We start from the raw sequence: 22,185 nt of genomic DNA, 5'->3' as shown, positions 1-22,185 counted from the left end.
TGCTCCAATGAATCCTACGAAGGAGAAAGGGAGAGGGATTTGCCTTCCCCACGCTGCCCCGGCAGGCACAGGGCCGGCATGGGGAAGAGCCGAGCGCGGGATCACAAGCCTGTCAACGGCACGATAAAAACACGATGTACTTCAGCCTCCAGAATCTTATTAGTTCTTCATGCAAAGAGCGTTCACGCCGTAAAACCGTCTCGGAATCCCTTTGATCCACACTGATACAGTTTATAAATTGATGTTAATATTTAGAGTTCATGTCTGGTAATGCTGCAGCCATTTGCTCGCGTTTTCTTGCCAGCCAAAGAGGCACGGGAACAGGAGTGAGCTCTAACGTACATTTGCTCGCGTTTTCTTGCCAGCCAAAGGGAACAGGAGTGAGCTCTAACGCAGACACCGAGGTGACCCGGTGATTAAGAGCTCATGGAATTAAATGCAATCCGTAAAGCTGCCCCCAAAAAACCAGCCACCTTACCAGAAACACGTGGGGTCCGGGGCAGCCAGACCTGGCACCGAGTCCGCAAAGGGAAAGCTTTGCTTCTGCCAAAGCCCTGACCCAGGTTTCCATACAGCAAAACGGGCACCTCTGCAGCAAAATGACTCCAGGGGGAGAAAGCAGCACAAGAAAAATCTCGTTTCAAGCCAGCAAATTCCCTCTCACTGATTTCAGATGGGGCTGGTGGGGCCAGGACCAGCTGGAGAACCTGGGGGACGCCAATGGCAGCATCCCTCGGAAAACTCAGAGAGATGCCCTTGAGATCAGATCCCTTCCTCCATCCTTCTGGTATAAACCTGAGGTGCTTCACATGTAAATCAAAGAGCATCTCCAGCTTTTCCCTCCCCATAAAAGGGAACAGGGAGGCGGCCGATCCCCCACCTCCCAACACTTAGTTCTCTGCGGCCGCATGCGCAGCACGTGCCGAGCGCCTGAGGACACAAACTAATGCCTGGTCACCTCTGAGGGCTGCAGAAGATTGAGCAGGAGATGTCAAAAGCAAACAATTTAAAGCAACACATTTAATTAAAAGCAAAATGAGAAGTTGTTGCGAGTCCAACAATTGCAGTCTGCAGAGCTCCGGCAATCTTTGGGGAAAATTAACACAAGCTGCTAATAGCAGCATCCAATTCCACCAGCGTCTCGGAGGAAACGGTGGTGGTGGGAAAGTAGGAAATAATCTGCAGATGAAACAATTACTGATCAGCTGCGTGACAACCACAGAACGTCATCGTTCAGACATCAGGCAGACGCATGAAGCTTAAAAGGAAGAAAAAAAGAGAAGCCGCCACAAAGAGCTTCCTCCAACTTTCCCATCTTGTCAGACATTCAAACCTAACGCATGGTCTCATACACTCCTAAAATACTTAGAGGTGGAAGGGACCTTAAAGATCATTGAGTCCCACACAGGGCACACAGTGCACTGAGCTGCACACAGTGTCAGTCCTCTCCTGCCATGGATGGTTTTGAGTTGCCCACAGCAGACTAGCACATAGAATCATAGAATGGTTTGGGTTGGAAGGGACCTTAAAGACCAGCCAGTTCCAACCCCCCTGCCCTGGGCAGGGACACCTCCCACCAGACCAGGTTACTCCAAGCCCCCTCCAACCTGGCCTTGAACCCCTCCAGGGATGGGGCAGCCACAGCTTCTCTGGGCAACCTGGGCCAGGCTCTCACCATGCTCACAACAAAGAATTTCTTCGTGAGATCTCATCTCAATCTCCCCTTTTTAAGTTTAAAACCATTCCCTCTCATTTTATGGCTCCCCTCCTTGATCCAGAGTCCCTCCCCATCTCTCCTGGAGCGCCTTTAGGGACTGGAAGGGGCTTTAAGGTCTCCTGGAAGCCTTCTCTTCTCCAGGCTGAACCCCCCCAACTCCCTCAGCCTGTCCTCACAGCAGAGATGTTCCAGCATCTTTGTGGCTCCCTCTGGACCCGTTCCAACCGGGCCATGTCCTTCTTGTGCTGTGGACTGCAGAGCTGGACACGTTATTCCCGGTGGGGTCTCACCAGAGCAGAGCAGAGCAGAGGGGTGGAATCACTGTCTCCAGTGGCAATTCCACCTCCCGCTGCTCTCCTGGGCTTCGCACAGGGTGGGACTGGGTTTGAACTTCTTCTCCCATTGCTTGCAGGGTGATGCCCATCCTGGGGTAAGTCAGACACGTCCTCAGGGGGTGCAGCAGAAAGATGGGGGGCTCGGGGCAGGCAGTGCCCCTGCTCCTTTCCTCCACACACCAGTGAGGTTTCAGACATGGATCACCACATCCCCTATAGCACACATCTCAGAAGAGGAGGGACGGAGGCTGCGAGTGCCCCGAGATGTCTCTGAAGTGACAGCAACCTGCTTTATGCCCTTTACTTTATTCCCACTTATAAAAATAAGCCCTACAAGCCCCCAGCTAGATGTAGCTCTCGCTCCCTTCCGTAGGCACCGGCGGATCCCAGCTACCTCTCCCACTAAAGTACCCAGATACAAACATCCACCCACACCGTATATAACCTCTTCTCAGGCTGTAAAAACGGGAAGCTTTAATTGATACTATATTTCAAAGTGTTGTGCAGCAAGGACATGCTCCAGGCTGAGTCCTCCAGGGTATCTTTCTCCAGCCCTGCCTTCCCCGCCAGCCGCTCCCATCGCTGTAGCTCTACTTTTTGAGTGATTACTTACAAGAAAGGAAAAAAAAAAAGAAAAAACATCAACCTAAAGCCACAACCCAACTATTGAATGTGCAGAGCTGAGTGGCTCACATAATCATAAGGGGGTTTTATTGCTCAGACGGAGGGGCTCTCTTTCCTTTCTTCCCCCCCTTTGACACTGCTAAGGGTCCTCTAAATAATGCTCTGCATTTCCATACCCTCATAAAAGCCACTCCGAGCCCTTCTATAAATCCCAGCCACCTCGGAAATCAGAACGACGCCTCCCGCTCGGCGCCGGCTGACGCTGCCCCAAAACGCGATGCCCTGGAGCTGCAGAAGGGAGGGAGGGGAGGATGCTCCCCCCATGGCATCCTCAGAGATTTAGAGGCAGTGACCCAATTCTAGGAGGCAGGACCCCCCCCTGGTGCCCCCCCCTGCCAGCCACGGCAGCTTCTGCCAGGCTTTCCTGGATCTGCCCCCTCCCCGTGAAATGAAGGCAGAGCAGCTGTACAAACCAGGCAGTAATTGCTCACAGGAGCCGGGGGGGGACACACAACCCCATCAAATGAACAAAAGGAAGAAAACAAACCGAGAGAGAGAGAGAAATAAGGGCAATAGAGACAGGCTGGTTATTAATACTGCCGCTTGGAATCTATCCTCCCAGCCTTCGCTGCCAGTTGGCTTCTGGTCCCAGTTCTTCCCCTCCCAGTTCCCATCCCGCAACTCCAGTTGGGCTTGGGAGCTTCTTTATCGCCGTTGCTCAATTTTGGGGGGGGTGGGAGTGGGGAAGCTGCTTTTCTCCAAGGCTGGAGACATTTGGTGGGGTTTTCTCCCCCCTCCTCCTCCTCCTCCTTTTCCCAACTTGGCTTTGGCTCCTGGCGCCCTGGAGCTGGCTGGCATCTATTTAAAGTTTCCTTCAAAGACGAGTTTGCATCTGCCAGGAGAGGGATTTCTTTCAGCCTCTCTCTTTGTTTGGCTTTTCCTGCAGAGGTGTCGGTGGCTGCTCCGCGTTAAGATTCTCCTTGGCTACTGGCATCTATTGAAACACCGTGTTTCAAAAAAAAAAGGAAGGAGAGGGCACCCTTCTCTCCAGCACGGGAACGTCTCCCGTGATGGCACCACCCCTGCCTTATCATCATGCAAAATACACAAGAGAAAAGCTCAGGGAACCGGGCTATTTAAGCGCACGGCAGCGCTGATGAGAGTTGGTACAAACCCTCAGGTGCCACAGGGAGAGGCTGGTTTTGGAGCCATCAAAGCTCCCAGCCTCGGCCAAGCCAAAGGCATCAGCTCATGAGGGGATGTCCACACCAACCCCCTTCTGCACCAAGGGAAAAAGAATCACAGAATCTTCTAGGTTGGAAGGGACCTTAAAGATCATCTTGTCCAACCGTCAACCTCACTGACAAAAATAGACACCCACACAACAAACAAAAAGCAACACCATCACTAAACCAGACCTCCCAGCACTACATCAACCCGTCTTTTGAACACCTCCAGGGATGGGGCCTCAACCTCCACCCTGGGCAGCCCATTCCAATGGCTGATAACCCTTTTGGTGAAAAAATTTTTCCTAATATCCAGCCTGAACCTCCTCTGGCATAACTTGAGGCCATTTCCTCTCGTCCTGTCGCCTGTGACTTGGGAGAAGAGACCGACCCCCACCTCTCTACAACCTCCTTTCAGGTAGCTGTAGAGGGCAATAAGGTCTCCCCTCAGCCTCCTCTTCTCCAGGCTGAATACCCCCAGATCCCTCAGCCTCTTCTCATAAGACCTGTGCTCCAGAAGAAGGTTTAAACCCCCCCAGGAGCTTGTCAGGGAGGAATGAGCCCCCTATTTTCCATCAGCATAAGACTCCGGGTGCCCAATCTCTTCAAACACAGCCAGCCATATTTTTTTCCTGGGTATCATTAAAATTTCCCAGCCCGTCACTGTTCTGTAATGTCTTTAAATGTTTTATAATATTTTGCCGCCAGTTGGGTGCTGCCTTGGGATTTGGTGTTATTCACAAAGAAGGGACAACTTTAAGAGCTTTTCTCTTCCCAGGCAAGGGACTCTGCCATCGCATAAAATGATGAGATTTCAGTAAAAGTGATAGCCACTGCAAAACGTCTTGGCTGCCTCTATGTGAAGAATTTGACTGTTTCTCATAAAAAATATTAAAAAAGTTTTTGCAGTTTGTAATTATATTTTACAGTTTCATTACAAAGCTCATTTTAATTCTTCTCCAAACCGTTTTTACCAGTCCTCTTGCCACTTTCTCTTTAGAAAAGTCATTAAGTCGGGACTGGAGTTCATCCCATTTCCCCCAGTTTCAAGGATATTAATCTGTTTTATTGGTATTTCATTGTCATTTCCATTCGAGTGTTCTCCGTATTTGCATAATTTGCATTGCCACCCCCTTCCCGGTGACAAGCACAGCCTCAGCTTTTCACTTTCACTCTACCCAGTCACATTGCATTTTGTTTTATTTTCTTTTTTGAGGACACAGTGTCTTCCCTGGGCCAGAACCACAGATGAGGAGCAGGATGCTGGGGTCCTACCTCCATCGCTGCCCTCCTGGCTGACTTTCAGCAAGTATCAAAACCAGCTGTGACCTTCCAGTCCCAGTGATGAGCTGGCAAGTGCCCATCTCAAAGGGAAACAAGGTGACACCAGAGCAGCCTCATTTCCCAGGTTCAAAAAGAGTTCCTCTTCTCCAGCTCCTCAGAATAAATATTCTGAAATCTGCACAGATCATTATGTGCAGCCTGGACAATCCTTAAAGCCTTTTTAGAAACAGGTCAAGGTCCACACAAGTCCCTTGTTTCAAGTTATGCCTTTTTCATGTCTCCACTGATGTTCAGCTCCTCCAACCTGAGACAACCATGTTCTCCTCCTCTGTTCTTTAAGGACCAAGGTTTTACCACTGGGATCTTCCATGTACCCAGAGATTAGGTTGCAATTTCCAGAATCAGCAGCTAAGGAGCATCCTCGGGGATCAGAGCAGAGGTGGCTTCACACTTCAGCACAGGGGCATCGACCCACATCGACACAACACCCACCCCACGAGCATCGTTAGGCGCAGACATAGAAGTGGGGCTAACGAGGCAGCGAGGGCCAGTGGGGGGGCTGGGGAGGGTGCTCTGTGGGTGCTGCAGGACAGGTAACGCTCAGCAAATGCACATCACAGCCAAGAACAAATCACTCTTCACAGGGCTGAATCTCACCCCAACCACACTGGTGAGTCCCTCCCCACCACAGGGTGATGGTTTGAGCCCTTCTCCATCACCCCCTGCTGCTGTGGTGCCGCTGCACCTCTTCAACCATCTACTTCTCCCCAAAATATTAACCCCCCCAGGATCTGCCCTCCATCCCAGCCCCCAAACTGGGGGGCTGGACAGGAGCTGGTTTTGCTGGGACACCCTGGTGATGTACTGGGCTCATTGAGGCATGTTTCTGGCAGGGAAAAAGTGCCCCCTTTGCATGCCCCGAGCTGCGAGACGAGCGCAGGAGCTGAGGAATTGGAACCGACTGAATAATGGGTCCCGTCTGCTGGAAGAAAATGAAATTTGCCCTCATGTTACTGAAAACTTGCACTCGACGCTCACTGCACATTATAAAGAAAAGGTCAGTGAAACACAACAAACGCGAGGAGCCCAGCTGGAGAAAGCAATAAGTAGTGACAGCAGCCCTTGTCTACTTTTTCAAAGCGTCTCTGCCTTTGCTCAAACCCCGGCCATCTCACTCTGCGTGGGGCTGGGACAAGCAGCTTGGCTGCTGCTGCAGGACAGGGGGACATCTGGCTGTGCGGGCTCCCAGGGCTTGTCACTGAGGTTGGAGGAAATCAGGAATAGCCACCAGACACAATAATAATAATATTATTAATAATTATTATTCTTATTAATAATTTCACTGAATTTCACTGATTTTTTTTTTAGAGTTGGAAGGGACCATAGAGATCATCTAGTCCAACTCCCCTGCTAAAGCAGGACCACCCAGAGCTTGTCAGAGCATGTTACTCAGGAGCATCCAGGCAGGTCTTGAAAATCTCCAAAGAAGGCTCCTCCCTCAGCCCGCCCTTGAGATACTTGTAGGCATTAATAAGGTCTCCCCTCAGCCTAATAATACTAATAATTATTAATAATAAATAATGATAGTAATAATATATATAATTGAGATTTCAGGCTCAGAGATGTGCTTAGCTCCTCTGGGAAGGGGGATCCCTGCAGCCAGGGCAATTCCCAAAGAGAGAGACCCCCATGTCCCAAACACACCCATTGGGGCAGTGGCATCCAAGTCCCCGGAGGGTCTTACCGTCCGCGATGAAGTGCTCAGGCACATGAAGTGTCACCTTGACGGTCAGCGGGCAGGAGAGCTGGGAGCCACACACCACGGCCAGGATGCAGGAGCTGACGGCGATGAGGGTCAGCGCCGTCTTGTTGACGGGGCTCTTCATCGAACCTGGAAGGCAGAGAGAAGGGTGGGTGGGCAACAAAGCTCTACCAGGGGCTCGCTCAGCTTCTCCCCTTCCCTTCATGGATGCAGGAGAGCCCCAGCCCCGGGGAAGGGCAGGTATTGAAAAGCCAGACTTCAGCTCAGTAGGGCTGGAAGAGCTCCTGAGGTCTGCAAACCCCATCATCCCCATTGCCCCTTGCTTGGCTGGGTTTTTAAACACTCGTCTTGTTTCACTCACTGGGTTACATCCATCTCAGGATGGATCCATCTCATCCATCTCCATTTGTACTTTCCTAGAGGAGGGAGAAAATCTTCTCAGAGCCCTGTTCACACCCTCTCCCTGGGAACCCTCCATCCCAGGAGCCGTTCACCACCCCTGCCAGGCTTCCCCCAGCAAAGTTCCTGTCACTTTTTGTCAGCCTTGGTTGTTTCTAGCAAATCTTGCCAAGTCAAAAAAAAAAAAAATAATAACCAAGCCAAATCCAAGGACTGCCTCCACCGTGGCATCATTTGTTTTGCCTTAACACCAGGAGAAATCGACACCTGTAGATGTTATATAGCACCGAGGAGTGTTAATTATTTACACAAATATATATAAATATTCAGTCATCACAGGGGGACTACGCTGAAGAACAAAGCGACCTACAGAGCCAGCCGCTTTTGACAGGCAGGAGATATTACAAAACAAGTTTTATTTTGTCGAGCGCAGGAGCTGACGGCATCTCCCACAAAGCAGCTCAGCATCTCCCCCCAGATGAAAGCCAGCCGCCCAAGCAGGTACCCAGCCCACCCTGTCCCCCCTGGGTGCCTGGGACACTCTCAGACTTCCATCCCTCCTCTCAAAGGCACCAGAGCAAAGGGATGCCTGACCTGAGGAAGAATTCCTTGAGGCTGGGGGGATCCCATCACCCCCCGGTTCTGCCAGGCTTGGTTGGTGGCTTCGATTTTAATTTGGATTTTTTTTCTGAAGCATTAAGTGAAAGCCAACAAGCTGATGAGGAGCTTGAGCATCCTCAGGTCTAGAGAAGATGGCAGCAGGTACAAACCCACCAGGAAACCCTCATGGAGCAGGGTGGCATTAAGATGACAGAATCACCCACTATGGAGCTTGAGCATCCTCAGGTCTAGAGAAGACGGCAGCAGGTACAAACCCTCCAGGAAGCCCTCATGGAGCGGGGTGGCATTAAGACAACGTAATCACTGTCAACTACGTTTGGGTGGGACAGAGCAACCTCCAAACTCCGCAGGGAAGGGGGTGAAGCTGGGCAACACAGAGTCATCAGGAGAGACCTGCCTGCCTCAGGAGCTTCAGATGCTCTTGTTGGGTGCAACCAAGAGCAGATGTGTCCAGATGAGACCTGTGTCACTGAGGGAGAGTGTCCCTCGCTGAGGGAGACCTTATAGCCCCTTCCAATACCTGAGGGGGGCTACAAGAAAGCTGGGTAGGGACTGTTTGCAAGGGAAAGTAGCCACAGGACAAGGGACAATGGTTTTAAACCAGAGCAGGGTAGGTTTAGATTAGACATTAGGAAGAAGTTCTTTACAATGAGGGCAGTGAGACACTGGAACAGGTTGCCCAGAGACGCAGTGGTGTCCCCATTCCCAGAGTCACTGAAGGTCAGGCTTGATGAGGCTCTGAGCAATCTGATCTAATTAAAGATGTCCCTGCTTACTGCAGGGGGTTTGGACTAGATAAAGGCCTCTTCCAACCCAGCACATTCTATGGAGAAGACCATAAGAAACAGTCCCCTGGCAGCTCCTACCTCATCAACAGGACTCAAGAAAGGAGTAGCCCTGGAGAGCATGGCTTGGGGCACCACTAGTCCCCTGCCATCCATCCACCCCTCCAGTGCCTGGAGCTGCCCCACCGCTGCTCCAAATGCACCACATCCCCCATAGCCCCCCAGTCTGACACTGCTTTGCTCAACCCTAACGACAGAGGCCTTGCAGAGCAGCTGGATCCCTGCTCCCGTGCTTGGGACACCGATTAAAACCCACCCGGGGAGAACGGCAATGCCAAGGAGAGGGCACAGCCTGGCAATTAACCCCGGCCACCACACAGTCTATACTGAGATGACGGAGGCTCCTGGCAGACCTGACCGAGTCCCTGCTCAGGATTCAGGTGAGGACAACTGATTTATTTTTTCGGAAGCCGATCCGGCCTCTCCTCCTTCGCTCCCTGGCCCTCGCCATCTCATCAGCGGAAAGCGAGATTTTAAAAAGCATTATCAGTTTGAAAATGGAAGGGGGAAAAAAATAACACCCAGCAAGTTAGCACTTGCACAGCCTGGGATGTGACCAGAGCTGCCGGGAGAGATGCTGGTGCCAGGGCAGGGAGCTCAGGCTGAGCCCAGGGCACAACTTGCCTTCTCCAGGCAGGACACCACGTCCCACCAAAGCATCCCTTGCTGCAGGACGGAGCCTGCACGGCGGATGCTCCGACCAGCATTTGCAGGACAGGAGAAGCAGCTGATCTGCTGGAAAACACCCCCATCACTGCGACCACCAGGAGCATGCAAATTGATTATTTATGAAGCCTCTTTTACTCTCCTTATGCGTGCATCATCTAAACAGCCTTGCCACCCCTCTTTCACAGCTTTGTCGCCAAACTCCTGCGCCCTTCACCTCGCGAGCCCCTTTTTTCCTTCCCCATCTTTATTCATATCGTCAGCATAAGTTAGCACCTCCTTGGGGGGCAAACTCATCCTCTCGCTGGGCATACTGTGCCTGCCACAAACCCTGTGTTTGGTTGGAGTTACTACAGGCATGCAAAAAGGAAAAAGGGGGAAGGGGGGGCAAAGGGAGGGAAGAAAAAATAAAAAAGAAGGAAAAAAGCCTCCATCAGGATAATTGGACACAGCCAAGTATACAATAGACGAGAGAACACTGGATTTTACCATTATAAATCACCTTTCAATCCAGGGTCTTAAAGTGCTTTGCAAACATTAAATCACAAATCCCTTCTGAGTTAGACAAGTATTATCCCCGTTTCACAAAGAGCCTGAATCGCAGGTACGGTGGCAGCTTTCACCATCCTGCAGCTGGAGTGGAGCTGGAGGAATTAGGATCCAGGAGCTCCCATCTCCATGGGTCCACGGAGCTTCTTCTTTCCCCGTGACTAAGAGGAGAGGGGCACAGGAGCTTGAAACAGCAAAAAGCCCATTACAGCTCAATGAGTTTGCACTTGGCTGCCCAAGGAAAGGGACAATGTGCTACAAGTCTCCTATAACTACCTTCTCCACTCCCCTACCTCCTCCTCCCGGCTCGTTTCCGCCACGGCACTAATTACTGAACTCTAGAACTGCCTGATGTTGGCTTTGACCAACTGAACCAAAACAACAGGTCTTCTGCTTGAGCAGAAATTGGATTTCCAGCTCAGCTCTTTATTGCTCATGGCCAGTTTGCTGCCAGGTTTGATGAGAGGCTGTTGGAAAAGCAGATCCTTCCCTCTTTCATGAAAGAGACGGACATGGCTCCCCTTCTCCATCCCATTGCCTGCCCTACAGGCCACTGATGCTGCAGGAGAAGTGCTCCTCTGCTGCCTTTAAACACCTGTCTGGAAGGAAACAGCTTTGTGCCAGGCCTCTAAAACCACAAGCAAATGTATTCTTAGCAAAAGTTACTGCCAACCAAACCAACCTCAACAGATTCACTGGGGCTTCCCGCTCCTGGCTGAGAGTGGAGACAAAATGACCAATTCCTTGGCCTGGGGAGGAATCCAGACCCAGCTCATAACTCAGGCAGCACTACATAAAGCACAACATCGCAGGTGGAAGCTCTACCTGGCTGAAGCCTGCTCTTTCCCTCCTCTCCATGTCATCCCCAGGCTTTCAGGGAGATGTTTAAAGTGCAAAACCCATGGTGAACTTGAACCAAGTTGAACCACCAAACAAGCTGGTATCAACCTCCTTGACCAAGAGGACAAAGCCTGGGGGGAGAACACAAGATCTTCACGGATGGCTGATGGGACTCAGGAGCCCCGAGAGCCTCAGCACCCAACACAAGTCTTCATTTGGGTCTTGTAGGGTCCAACAAGCCCAAGAGGAAGGCGGTGACCAGGTACAGCTGAGATCAAACTCAGTCTCCAGATTCGTCTGCCCTACCAGATCCTTCAGATATTGAGATGACCTCTCTGTATTTTTAATTAAACAGGTTTCTGCTGCATTTTGGATGGTTGCAGTGGAGTGAGTGGGTGCCCAAGTGCCCAGGTTGTTTTGGGGGGAAAGTGATGGCCCGTGGGGGCTCCTGGAGGAAGCAGACCCAGGGAGCCTGTGCCCGAGGAGCGGGCAGAGCAGGGGGCAGAGCTGCAGGCAGGACATGTGAGGAGGATGAAGAATAAGAACACATCACTTCTTCCCCAAAGGGGAGAAATAACCTCTCCCCCAGCCTGTGAGAGCAAAGGAGAGAGAAGCAGAAAGGGAAGACAAAATGCTCAGTTTTAGGGCAGAATCATACCAAACACATCACTTCTTCCCCAAAGGGGAGAAATAACCTCTCCCCCAGCCTGTGAGAGCAAAGGAGAGAGAAGCAGAAAGGGAAGACAAACTGCTCCGTTTTAGAGCAGAATCATACCGGAGATGCTTCCTGCTAGTGATCCAATTAACGGCAGCTTAATTAGTCTGGAAGACAAGAGGAATAGCCAGGACTGTGGTCAGAGGGGCTCCTGCCACCGCCACCTTTCCCACCCAGGATTTTCTCCCCGTTAGCACAGCTGCCAATTAGCCCAGCTCCGGCCTCCTGGAGAAGATGCGGGTCCCTCTGCAGACAGCTCGGAAACAGCTTGCAAAGCACCACATTCCCCAGAAGATTTTGCACCTGCTGCAAGATGAAGATAAATTCAAAGCCACCGGTGTAAACACTCCGCAAACAGCCCCTCCAAATGCACCGTGTCTCCTCTGAAAGATCATTTCCTCGCGCGGTTAATTACTCGCTGCTTTGTACACTTTCCCTTGCCCACCTAAAGGACAAGGTGGGGGGAAAAAACACCCGACAAAACTCGGGAGCTCGTTTCTTTTTAATATTGACAGTGCTGCCTGCATTTAAGGGGAAAAAAAAGTAAAAGGTATGTTCAGAATATGTATGGATTTACGAGCAACACAAATATCCTGTGCTCTTGGTAATATGATGTTTCTAAATCAGGCTCATAAATACATGCTTGGGAGATTAGTCTATAAAAAAAAATAAACTTTAATTACCCCATCTTTATCAGCACACAGCCCATGGTGTTAGCCATATGTGGGTGTTAAAACGCCAAGTGCTTTGCAATCTTCCCTGCCCCCCCCCGGAGATAATAGCATAATACAGAACGTTTGGCGGCGACTTGGATATTAAAATGTATTTCTACCACCCGAGGAAGACGGGGCCGGGGAAACCGAGCGGCAGAACGGCGAGTGCCTGAACTCCTTGGCAACGCCGCCGCGCCGTGCCGCAGCCAGAAGTGCCCGGTGTGGGGTGAACATCTCCCCCAGTCCCTCCCGTTGGGGACCAGTGAGCCCACCTGCAGCCCGTCTGGCATCCCCGGCATCCCCTCGCCCGCGTGTCAGAGGAGTTGGGAGCTCCTAATGATCCTTCTTTATGTTCCAGCAGAGGCTCATTAATACGGTACGACAGCGTTTCCAGGACACCCTCACACACAGAAACATCTCAAGGTGTTTTACAAGCGGGAGATCATGTCGAATCAAATCAAATGCCAATTAAGACGAGCAGCGGGGCTGGCAGGCAGCTCTTGCCACGGAGTACCCCCACGCCGGGGAGCAGCATTGTCCATCTCCTCTCCCTGCCCTGCCCTGGGGCCTCCCCAACCCTTCCACATTGGGACGGTCCTTCCTTCTCCTGCACCAGACACATGGCATGGGGTGGAGTGGGATGGGGTTGAGTGGGATGGCACAGGATGGGGTGGAGTAGGATGACACGGGATGGGGTGGAGTGGGATGGCATGGGATGGGGTGGGATGGCATGGGGTGGGGTGGGATGACATGGGGTGGGGTGGAGTAGGATGGCATGGGATGGGATGGGGTGGTGTGGGATGGCATGGGGTGGGGTGGGATGACATGGGGTGGGGTGGAGTAGGATGGCATGGGATGGGATGGGGTGGTGTGGGATGGCATGGGGTGGGGTGGGATGACATGGGGTGGGGTGGAGTAGGATGGCATGGGATGGGATGGGGTGGTGTGGGATGGCATGGGGTGGGGTGGGATGACATGGGGTGGGGTGGAGTAGGATGGCATGGGATGGGATGGGGTGGTGTGGGATGGCATGGGGTGGGGTGGGATGACATGGGGTGGGGTGGAGTAGGATGGCATGGGATGGGATGGGGTGGTGTGGGATGGCATGGGGTGGGGTGGGATGACATGGGGTGGGGTGGCATGGGATGGGATAGGGTGGAGTGGGATGGCATGGGGTGGCACATCCTCCTTCCAGCCAGACACAGCTCTCCCACACCGTGGTTCCCACCAAGCTTTCATGGACCACTCTGCCCCAGAGCTGCTTCCCTCAGAAGGGGATGAACATTGACACAATGAACCCCCCCAAGCAGCATCTCAGCAGTGGCTTGAGAGCATGAGCGGGCATTTCATCTCATACCCTCTCTGCAACACCTGGCCTCGGCTTCTCCTCCAGCAGGACCTTCTTCATCCTTGCCTTGGACAAATCCCAAGTGAAGGTGCTCAGATCTATAGCCTGGATGGGGGTCAGAATTTGGGCTTGGGGCTGTCTCCAGCCTCATCCCCAGAGCCAGCAGGATGGGGAACTGCCCCAAAGTGGTGCTTTTGCTGCCCCCGTGCCGGAGGAGACCCCTGGGAGACACCTCTCCCCTCCAAGAAGGCAGAGAGGGGGCACACAAGAAGGAACAGAGGGGGAGCGAGGAGGAAAGACGGCGGTGTTGTGCAGCAGAAGGGTGAGATCAGATGCTTCTGGATTTATAGAGGATTTGATCTCGCTAAGCGCATGCTGAATCAGATTAATACTATTAACATTTATGAATTACCCACCAGCAATTAGCCGGGGTGTCCTCTGGTACGGCACGGGAGCTTGCAGAAAAGGGGAGGTCAAGGGGTTTGGTGGTTGAGCTCCGGTGTCCACCCGTGCCTGGTGAGCTCCTGTGCTCCTCCAGCAGCCCCAGCCTCAGCTCTTTACGTGCTCCTGGAGTTTTAATGCCTCATATACTGAATAAATGTATTTATTTCCTATTTATACAGCTGCCGGTGGTGCTCCCCCTTTGCTCTAAAACACCGTGCCTGCAGCTCACAGGGAGACGCCGCCAGCAAATTTCGATCATGAGGAGAATGAGGAGGAGGAGGAAGGGGAGAAGTGGAGGGAAAGGAAAAGCCCTGAAGGTTGGGCAAGGAAAGGGCAGTGGAGGGGAGGGGGGAAATGGAGAAGACCGAGGTGGCACAGGTGGAGATGCTGGTCTTTGCTGAGCCACCAACTCCATCACCACCCTGGTCAGCTCCTCCAGCCACATCACCAACAGGGCCACCACCCTCTAGCCACATCACCACCAACTTCACCACTACCAGCCCCAACACCACCAGGGCCACCACCTGCAGCACCATCACCATGGGCAACGTTCTCCTCCCCACACTTCCCAGACCTGCCCTGGCACAGCAAAGTGGGCAGAATTTGTGCAAACCCAGTTTGCTCTCCTGGTGCTGTTCCATTTTTTGCATTTTTCTGGGCATGGACAATTAAAATCAATGAAGTCAGTTTTGCTTTCATGGTCTCGGTGCTGAATCAGTTGAGATAAAATCACATTAAAGAAACAGTTACATATTTAAAGGCAGAGATTGCCTGCACTGGAATTTTCTTTCACCCAAAATCAATGGAAAGGCTTCTCCTGGAATTAAGGCCTGATTCTTTTTCGCTTTAAACTCCAAATGAGTCCCAATTTTACAATATACAAACACAAAGGCAAATCTGAGTGGAAGGCTTCATTTTAAGGAGGAGGGAAAGCAATTTTCAATACAGTGTAACGAAAACATTATTCCTACAGGAAAAAAAAAAAAGAGAAGGGGGAAAAAAAGAAAGTAATCATTATCTATGAAATAGCTCATGTTGAGTCACAGCCCAGGGAGGATTGCTCTCGGCGAGTGAAGAGCTGGTCAGACAGCTGAATTGATTTCGGAGACTGGGAGGGAGAGGTGATGGAGGCCAGACTGATGGGGAGGGCTCAGGACCCGGCAGGAGATGCCCCAGCACCAAGGAGCTGCTGGACCTTCCCTGTGCTGCCCATCCAGGCTCTGCCTGCTCTCCCATCATCATCCCCCTGCTCCCTGGGAATTGGGCTGGGAGCTCCAAAGCCAGACGTGGGAAAAATAAAACCCACCCCAAAACCATCTTTCCCTTCCTTCGTTGTTTTTGGAAGAGATGCCACTCAAATATGAGGAGAAACTTCTTCACGGTGAGGGTGACAGAGCCCTGGAACAGGCTGCCCAGGGAGGGTGTGGAGTCCCCTTCCTTGGAGATTTTCAAGACCCACCTGGATGCAGTCCTGAGTAACATGCCCTAAATCTGGGCAATCCTGCTTCAGCAGGGGAGTTGGACTAGATGATCTCTATGGTCCCTTCCAACTCTAAAAAATTCAGTGAAATTCAGTGAAAATGACCCAGCAGGGCGAGAATTAAAATCTCTGCTTCGCAACAGCTCCCCAAGGTGGGGGGACAACCCCTCCGTGCCTCAGTTTCCCCGGCAGCCGAGCAGGGATGAGCTTCACCAGCGTGACGTGACGCCCGCCATCCTCCTCATCCTCCTCCTCCTCCCTCTGCTCCCCCCGGGAGACATCTCCATGGCGTCAGGGCCGCGCCGAGCATCACCACCCAAACGCGGTTCCACTCCCCAGCCGGCGCCAACCCTCGTCCTCCTCCCTCCCACATCCAGCCCCACGTTGATGTTCCGCTTCCCAGGAAACAAGAGGCTCGTTACCATGCGGAGGGCGACAGCAGAGCGATTAGTGAAATTTGTTACCCGCATGCTCCGAACAAAATTAAATTAAAAGTGCTGCTTCGCTGTCAAGATAAGGGCCAAGCCGAAGAGATAATTTTTCACTCTCAAACACTCAATTACTCGCCGAGGCTGTATCAGATACAATCGAAAAATAAATAAATAAATAGGAAGACCCACACTGCCTCCAGGAACAGATGTAAAAGCCATTATCTCCGGCGCAGTCCAGGGAAGTTAAAGAGCCCTGCGGCTGCCGCGGCACCACGACCGCTTTCATTGCAGCTCCCTCTGCTCCCTGGCTCCCTCTCCCAAAAACTCAGCAGCCCCGGCACCGGTGGGTGCACCCCAGTATCCACATCCACAGGACCAAAGGGCAACCCCAGCCCCGCTTCCCTGCACAGACAGGGATGGAGAGGGGGCTCTGGGGGGGTTTATGTGCTGCTGCAGCGCCGGCTCGCTCTGCCAGAGAAACAAGCATCGGGCAAAAGCACCACGTTCCTTTGCTCGCTGGGGAAACACAGAACCCACAACGGAGCTTTGGAGAGGGGGGAAAGGTTGGAAATAATGAGCATCCCCCATCGGCACCCCCTCCCCGGGGCATGGAGGGGCAGGGGACAGGCGGGGGGTGGCTGCACCCCACTGCTCTGGGAGGTAGACATGAGACTTGTGTCATGAAGGTATCTCATCCCTAGAGATTTGGGGATGTCCATGTTGCGTGTGACCCCAGTTATCCCCTTTGGGGTGCTCCTCCCTGGCCTCCCAGAGAGCAGCACAGCTCCACGTGCCATGAACCAGCAGCAGACACCGGCACCGACACCCCCACTGTCCGTCTGTCCCCACAGCGAGTGGCTGTGTGTCCCCTTCCTGGGGACAGGGGCTGACTGTGCTACAGACCTATCACTCCCTCTTGCACCCCAAAATGACCCCTTTTTTTCATCACCTTCTATCTCCCGGCTGATTCCCCACGGCGTCCCCCCCCCTGGTTTGGAGGAGGCTGCCGGGATGTGGAGCCAAAGCCAGACCTGGAGGAGGGGGGGTGATTCCCCAAGGAACATGGCAGAGACGGGGTGACACGCTGCCCACGGGGGCCACGCTGCCGGGGGGCACCAGCAGAGCACGGAGAACCGTAACCCAAACTTCATTCTGCATTTCGTTTAGTTCCCCGTGAAATAATAAGTGTCTGCTGCCTCCGGAGACAGGAGAGGATCAAAGCGAAGCTTCCTCATATGTAACAGACTCCGAATACCTAATATTCCTTTATAAAAGGCCTTGTTTTAAACACCAAATACAGAGGCAGATCAAAGCTCAGCTTCTCATTTCTCTAACAGCCCTCAGAAGACTTCGCCAGCCGGCAAGGCGTACACATGCGCGCACACACGCACGGCTGACACCAATCCAAGGTACATAATTGGACTCTGCTAATTTGTCTAAACCGTCAGCCTGCGCTATGGAAACAGCCGGGTGCCTTGTTCGCGGAGACCTCGGCATCTGTCCCCACAGCGAGTGGCTGTGTGTCCCCTTCCTGGGGACAGGGGCTGACTGTGCTACAGACCTATCACTCCCTCTTGCACCCCAAAATGACCCCTTTTTTTCATCACCTTCTATCTCCCGGCTGATTCCCCACGGCGTCCCCCCCCCTGGTTTGGAGGAGGCTGCCGGGATGTGGAGCCAAAGCCAGACCTGGAGGAGGGGGGGTGACTCCCCGAGGAACATGGCAGAGACGGGGTGACACGCTGCCCACGGGGCCCACGCTGCCGGGGGGCACCAGCAGAGCACGGAGAACCGTAACCCAAACTTCATTCTGCATTTCGTTTAGTTCCCCGTGAAATAATAAGTGTCTGCTGCCTCCGGAGACAGGAGAGGATCAAAGCGAAGCTTCCTCATATGTAACAGACTCCGAATACCTAATATTCCTTTATAAAAGGCCTTGTTTTAAACACCAAATACAGAGGCAGATCAAAGCTCAGCTTCTCATTTCTCTAACAGCCCTCAGAAGACTTCGCCAGCCGGCAAGGCGTACACATGCGCGCACACACGCACGGCTGACACCAATCCAAGGTACATAATTGGACTCTGCTAATTTGTCTAAACCGTCAGCCTGCGCTATGGAAACAGCCGGGTGCCTTGTTCGCGGAGACAAAGGAGCATCCCAAAACCCACCTTCTGCCTTCCTGGGGGAGCTCTCCTGGGGTGGCAGCAGGGTGCTGGGATGGGGAGGTACCACCTGAACCAAAGCCATGGATGAAACCAGGGTGGGAGAGATTTCCCCCCTCCTCTTTTTTGAACAGGAGATCCCAGAGCCGAGCGTGGAGGAGTGGGCTCGGGGTGGGACCACTCGGGCTGCAGCAGATGCCAGAGCCTCCTTGAAGAGAAGCAGCCACCCAAGAACATTCGATGAGAGACCCCAGCTGGGTCACTGCGCTGGGCACCCTCCAGCACATCTCAACCATCACGGTACCAACGGCGTCGCCTTGTGCTTGCACCCAGCGCTCTGCCCTGGACCCAGGTGTCCAGCAGCTTCTCTGTACCTGATCTTTCTGCCTGATGGGGGGAACAAGATCAACCCCGGCAGGTCCCAGGGCTCAGCCAACATCCCAGGGAGCAAGAAGACTCTCCGGGTCTCCAAGACGCATGGGGTCGGGATGCTCAGCCCCTTGCAGGGTCTCCATGTGACGCCCTCACTTTCCCTGCCTCAGTTTCCCTTTTCCCGGGCAGCTGCACAGCCAGACCCCATGCGATGCTGATTTACTCTTAATTTACCCCTTAGAAACCTCCTCGAAGAGGCTTTGAAAGAGCAGGAATGTTTCAGCATTATACAGCAGGGCCTGAGGAAGCAGACAGAGAGGGGGGAGGAGGCTCACTCCCGTCTCCCCCATCCCCACCAGTGAGCCAGGGGGGCTCGTTAGACTCACCATGTCCTTGACGAGCCTGGAAGCCTTGGAGGTCAGCCCACCACTGCAGGGAGCCTGGTACGGCCTTGGAGTTACCACGCTGCTTCTTTTATCCCTCCCTTAATCCTTCTCTCTGATTTGAGCAGCCATCGGGCAGGCTCTGCATGTGACCCACGGAGCTCCAGGATGCAAATTCAGACCCGGAGCTGAATCTATTTTGCTGGGCAGGAGGCAAGAACCCCCCCCCGGAGCAAGGAGGATGGAGCAGGAGCGATGCACCGTGCAAAAGCAGGGTTTGGGCACCTCGTGGCTCCGCATCCCCGCTTCTGGGGGGATTTTTTCCCTATTAATATTTTCCTCTCGAACTCAGAGGGGGACCTGACTGAACACATCCCACGCTGCTCGGGAGGAGAGAGGAAGTGAGTAAGTATCAAAGCTTGGTATCACCCGTGATGGGCAGCTGGGGATGTGGATTAGCATCTCTACAACGCCGGCAGGTTCTCTCTCCCGGAGATTTTCAGCGCCGGTGAAAGGCGTGACGGCCAACAGCCCTGGAGACAGGGATAAGGAGCCATCCTCATCCCCCAGCCAGCAAACGAGGAGGTTTCCACACTTCCCAATTCTCCCTGGGGAGTAGGAAAGGGGAAAGCCACCCCCACCCCACCACCAGCACCCCAGCAAGCAGAGCCCTGGAGTGCATAAACCCGTTGTGAACGGGTTGCAAGAAAATCTCATTTCTGGAAAATCTCACGGAGTCACTACTGAGGGTCAGCAGGAAGGAGCCAACCAGCTGTCCCCAGCCCCAGCTGAGGGTCCCTCCAGCCTCCCAGTGTGGAGCCCAACAACCACTCTCAGGACTCATTTCACTTGGAAAAGTGGAACATTAAGTCTAAATTCCAGCTCCCTTAGGAGCATAGAAGTGGAAAGCTGGCACGGGCACAGGCACAGGGTGAAGACAGAATCACAGAATCACCATGCTTGGAAGGGACCTTTGAGATCATCGAGTTCAACCACAAAAAAAACAAACAAACAAACAAAAAAGACCCAAACAAAGAAAACCAAACACACCACCAACAAAACAAAAAACACAACACCCCACCACATCCCATCCCCCCATAACCCAACAATCCTGGGCACTAGAGCATGCCCTGAAGTGCCACATCTACACGGTTCTTAAATGCCTCCAGGGATGGTGACTCCACCACCTCCCTGGGCAGGCTGTTCCAGTGCCTGACCACCCTCTCAGGAAAGTCAGTCTTCCTAATATCTAATCTAAACCTCCCCTGCTGCAATTTCAGACCATTCCCTCTGCTCCTGTCATTATTCCCTTGGGAGAAGAGGCCAACCCTCACCTCTCTACACCCTCCTTTCAGGTAGTTGTAGAGGGCAATGAGGTCTCCCCTCAGCCTCCTCTTCTCCAAACTAAACATGCCCAGTTCCCTCAGCCTCTCCTCGTAGGACTTGTTCTCTAGACCCCTCACCAGCTTGGTGGCTCTCCTCTGGAGAAGGACAAGGGACGCCTCACTGAAGATGGGGATGAACGGGGTGCTTCTTGGCATGAGCCAGCTCCCCAGGGACACAGATGACCAGCATGACCTCTCCCAGCTCAAATCCCACAGATAGGGCCAAGCCCGATGGCTGACCAGGACCAATGCTCCATGGGAAAGTCTCCTCCATGTTATTTCTTACGCTCTCCACATCTCTAACTTCTCTGGGGACTTTCCAAAGACAGGGGAATGTAAGTGTAAGGGGATCCCACAGACTGAGAAGCTGGGAAGATAAATGGCGTGGCATGTTGGGACCACAGTGGTGATGCCTTGGCCGTCCCTGCCTCTGTGCCTGGATTGATCAGATTTACTTCTCCATTTATTCCAGCATTGAAAACCAGGTATCAATGGGTCTGCTGCTCCTGAGCTGTCAGAACAAGCCCTCCCTCGTTCAATATCTACCTGTGGGAATGTCCCTCTAATACACCTCGCCAGGGCACTATGAGACCTGCAGTCTTTCTTCTACAGGAGACACCCCAAGTCCACGACTGCTCAACCTGCCGGCGTCAACAAGGCTCGAAGTAAAACGGAACCTATGTGCCACTTAAGTGGGAATTTCTCATCGCATCGGCTGGGATCAATGCCTCGACAATATCAGTAATTAGGCTCAATCCTGCAAAACCTAATCTGAGGAGAGAAACCCCAAGGAATCTCTCTCCTTGGACCTGATAACTATTTCACGGCACCTGCAATGACACGCAACCACGGCGAAATCGATACGGGAACATCATTGTAGGAATTAACCATGTCTGACGACGCATCCGTCTCTATTAGAGTTATGATCTCGTCCAATTATGGATCTTCACTGAACTTGTAATTATGAGTTCGGTACTGTGACTTCCCACTAAGCTATTGCTTTCCTTCCACGAGGGAGAGAAGAGTCAATGAAAGGATAATGGAAAACTCCTTTCAAGGACGCAGCGATGGCAAAATTTAGCTAGACAGGAGGGGAAATACAATGGGGACTTTATGCAAGATGATTCCCTCTGTTGGCCACCACCGAACACGAACAAACTGGGTTCTTGCAGCATCACTCAAACACTGCTGTAGATCTAACAGCCAGCTCCATGCAACCGCATGAGACAGCTCATCCTCCCGAATCCCCTTCAAACCCAGCCATCAAAGCTGCCCAGGTGAACAACAGCTTATTCAAAGGAAAATAAAGAAATTTCTTCCCATTTATCTCTTCCTTTATATTTGCCCTACAAGGAAGCTTAAACAAACAGCCCAAAGCCAGCACGTATGTCAATAAGAGTATCTTTGTACCCAGCATCCAGCACGAGTGTGTTTTGAGAGACTGACGGAGCGTTTGACCTCATGGGGAATGGCGTCAAGGCACCGGGAAGGCAAAGATTTACCCACTTTTCATTAAAACACAGTTTTTCCACACCTTGCTCGTGCACCGTCTCCCCCTTCCCTTGTGGCAGCTGAAAAAAACCCAAACTGCGGTGACTTTTCCAAAGCGCCAAGGACTTTCACACCCAGCCCAGTATTTCAGAATGACTCATTGAAAAAACTACCTCAGCATTTGGGAAATTTTCTCCCTGCACCAGTGACTTTTTTGGGGACCATTTCTTTTGTCCCCGTTTGCCACACAACCAGTTCCTTCCCTCTCTTCCAAAGCAGACGTCGCAAATCATTTCCCCCTTAACACGGCTATGTCCCTACTGCAACAGGTCACTTTAACTCACAAATTCCCTCCCGGCTTTTCATCCAAAGCTCATTTAAAACTCGGTGAG

The 22,185-nt window shown here is 52.5% G+C and overlaps 1 protein-coding gene across 1 annotated transcript in view; it reads right to left on the bottom strand.

Moving 5' to 3' along the window:
• LOC106890683 (astrotactin-2) overlaps positions 1–22,185 on the bottom strand; it is a gene marked incomplete at its 3' end in the record, with an annotated part of 200,502 nt that overhangs the window by 77,459 nt on the left and 100,858 nt on the right. Inside the window, exon 5 of the mRNA XM_014946679.1 lies at positions 6,931–7,077. Within this exon, the coding sequence (XP_014802165.1) occupies positions 6,931–7,077 (147 nt within the window). The remainder of the gene's footprint in view (positions 1–6,930; positions 7,078–22,185) is intronic.

Source organism: Calidris pugnax, unplaced genomic scaffold (assembly GCF_001431845.1).
Source record: "Calidris pugnax isolate Ruff unplaced genomic scaffold, ASM143184v1 scaffold22, whole genome shotgun sequence".
NCBI classification, from domain to species: domain Eukaryota; kingdom Metazoa; phylum Chordata; class Aves; order Charadriiformes; family Scolopacidae; genus Calidris; species Calidris pugnax.
This window is presented reverse-complemented; position numbering and strand designations above follow the sequence as displayed.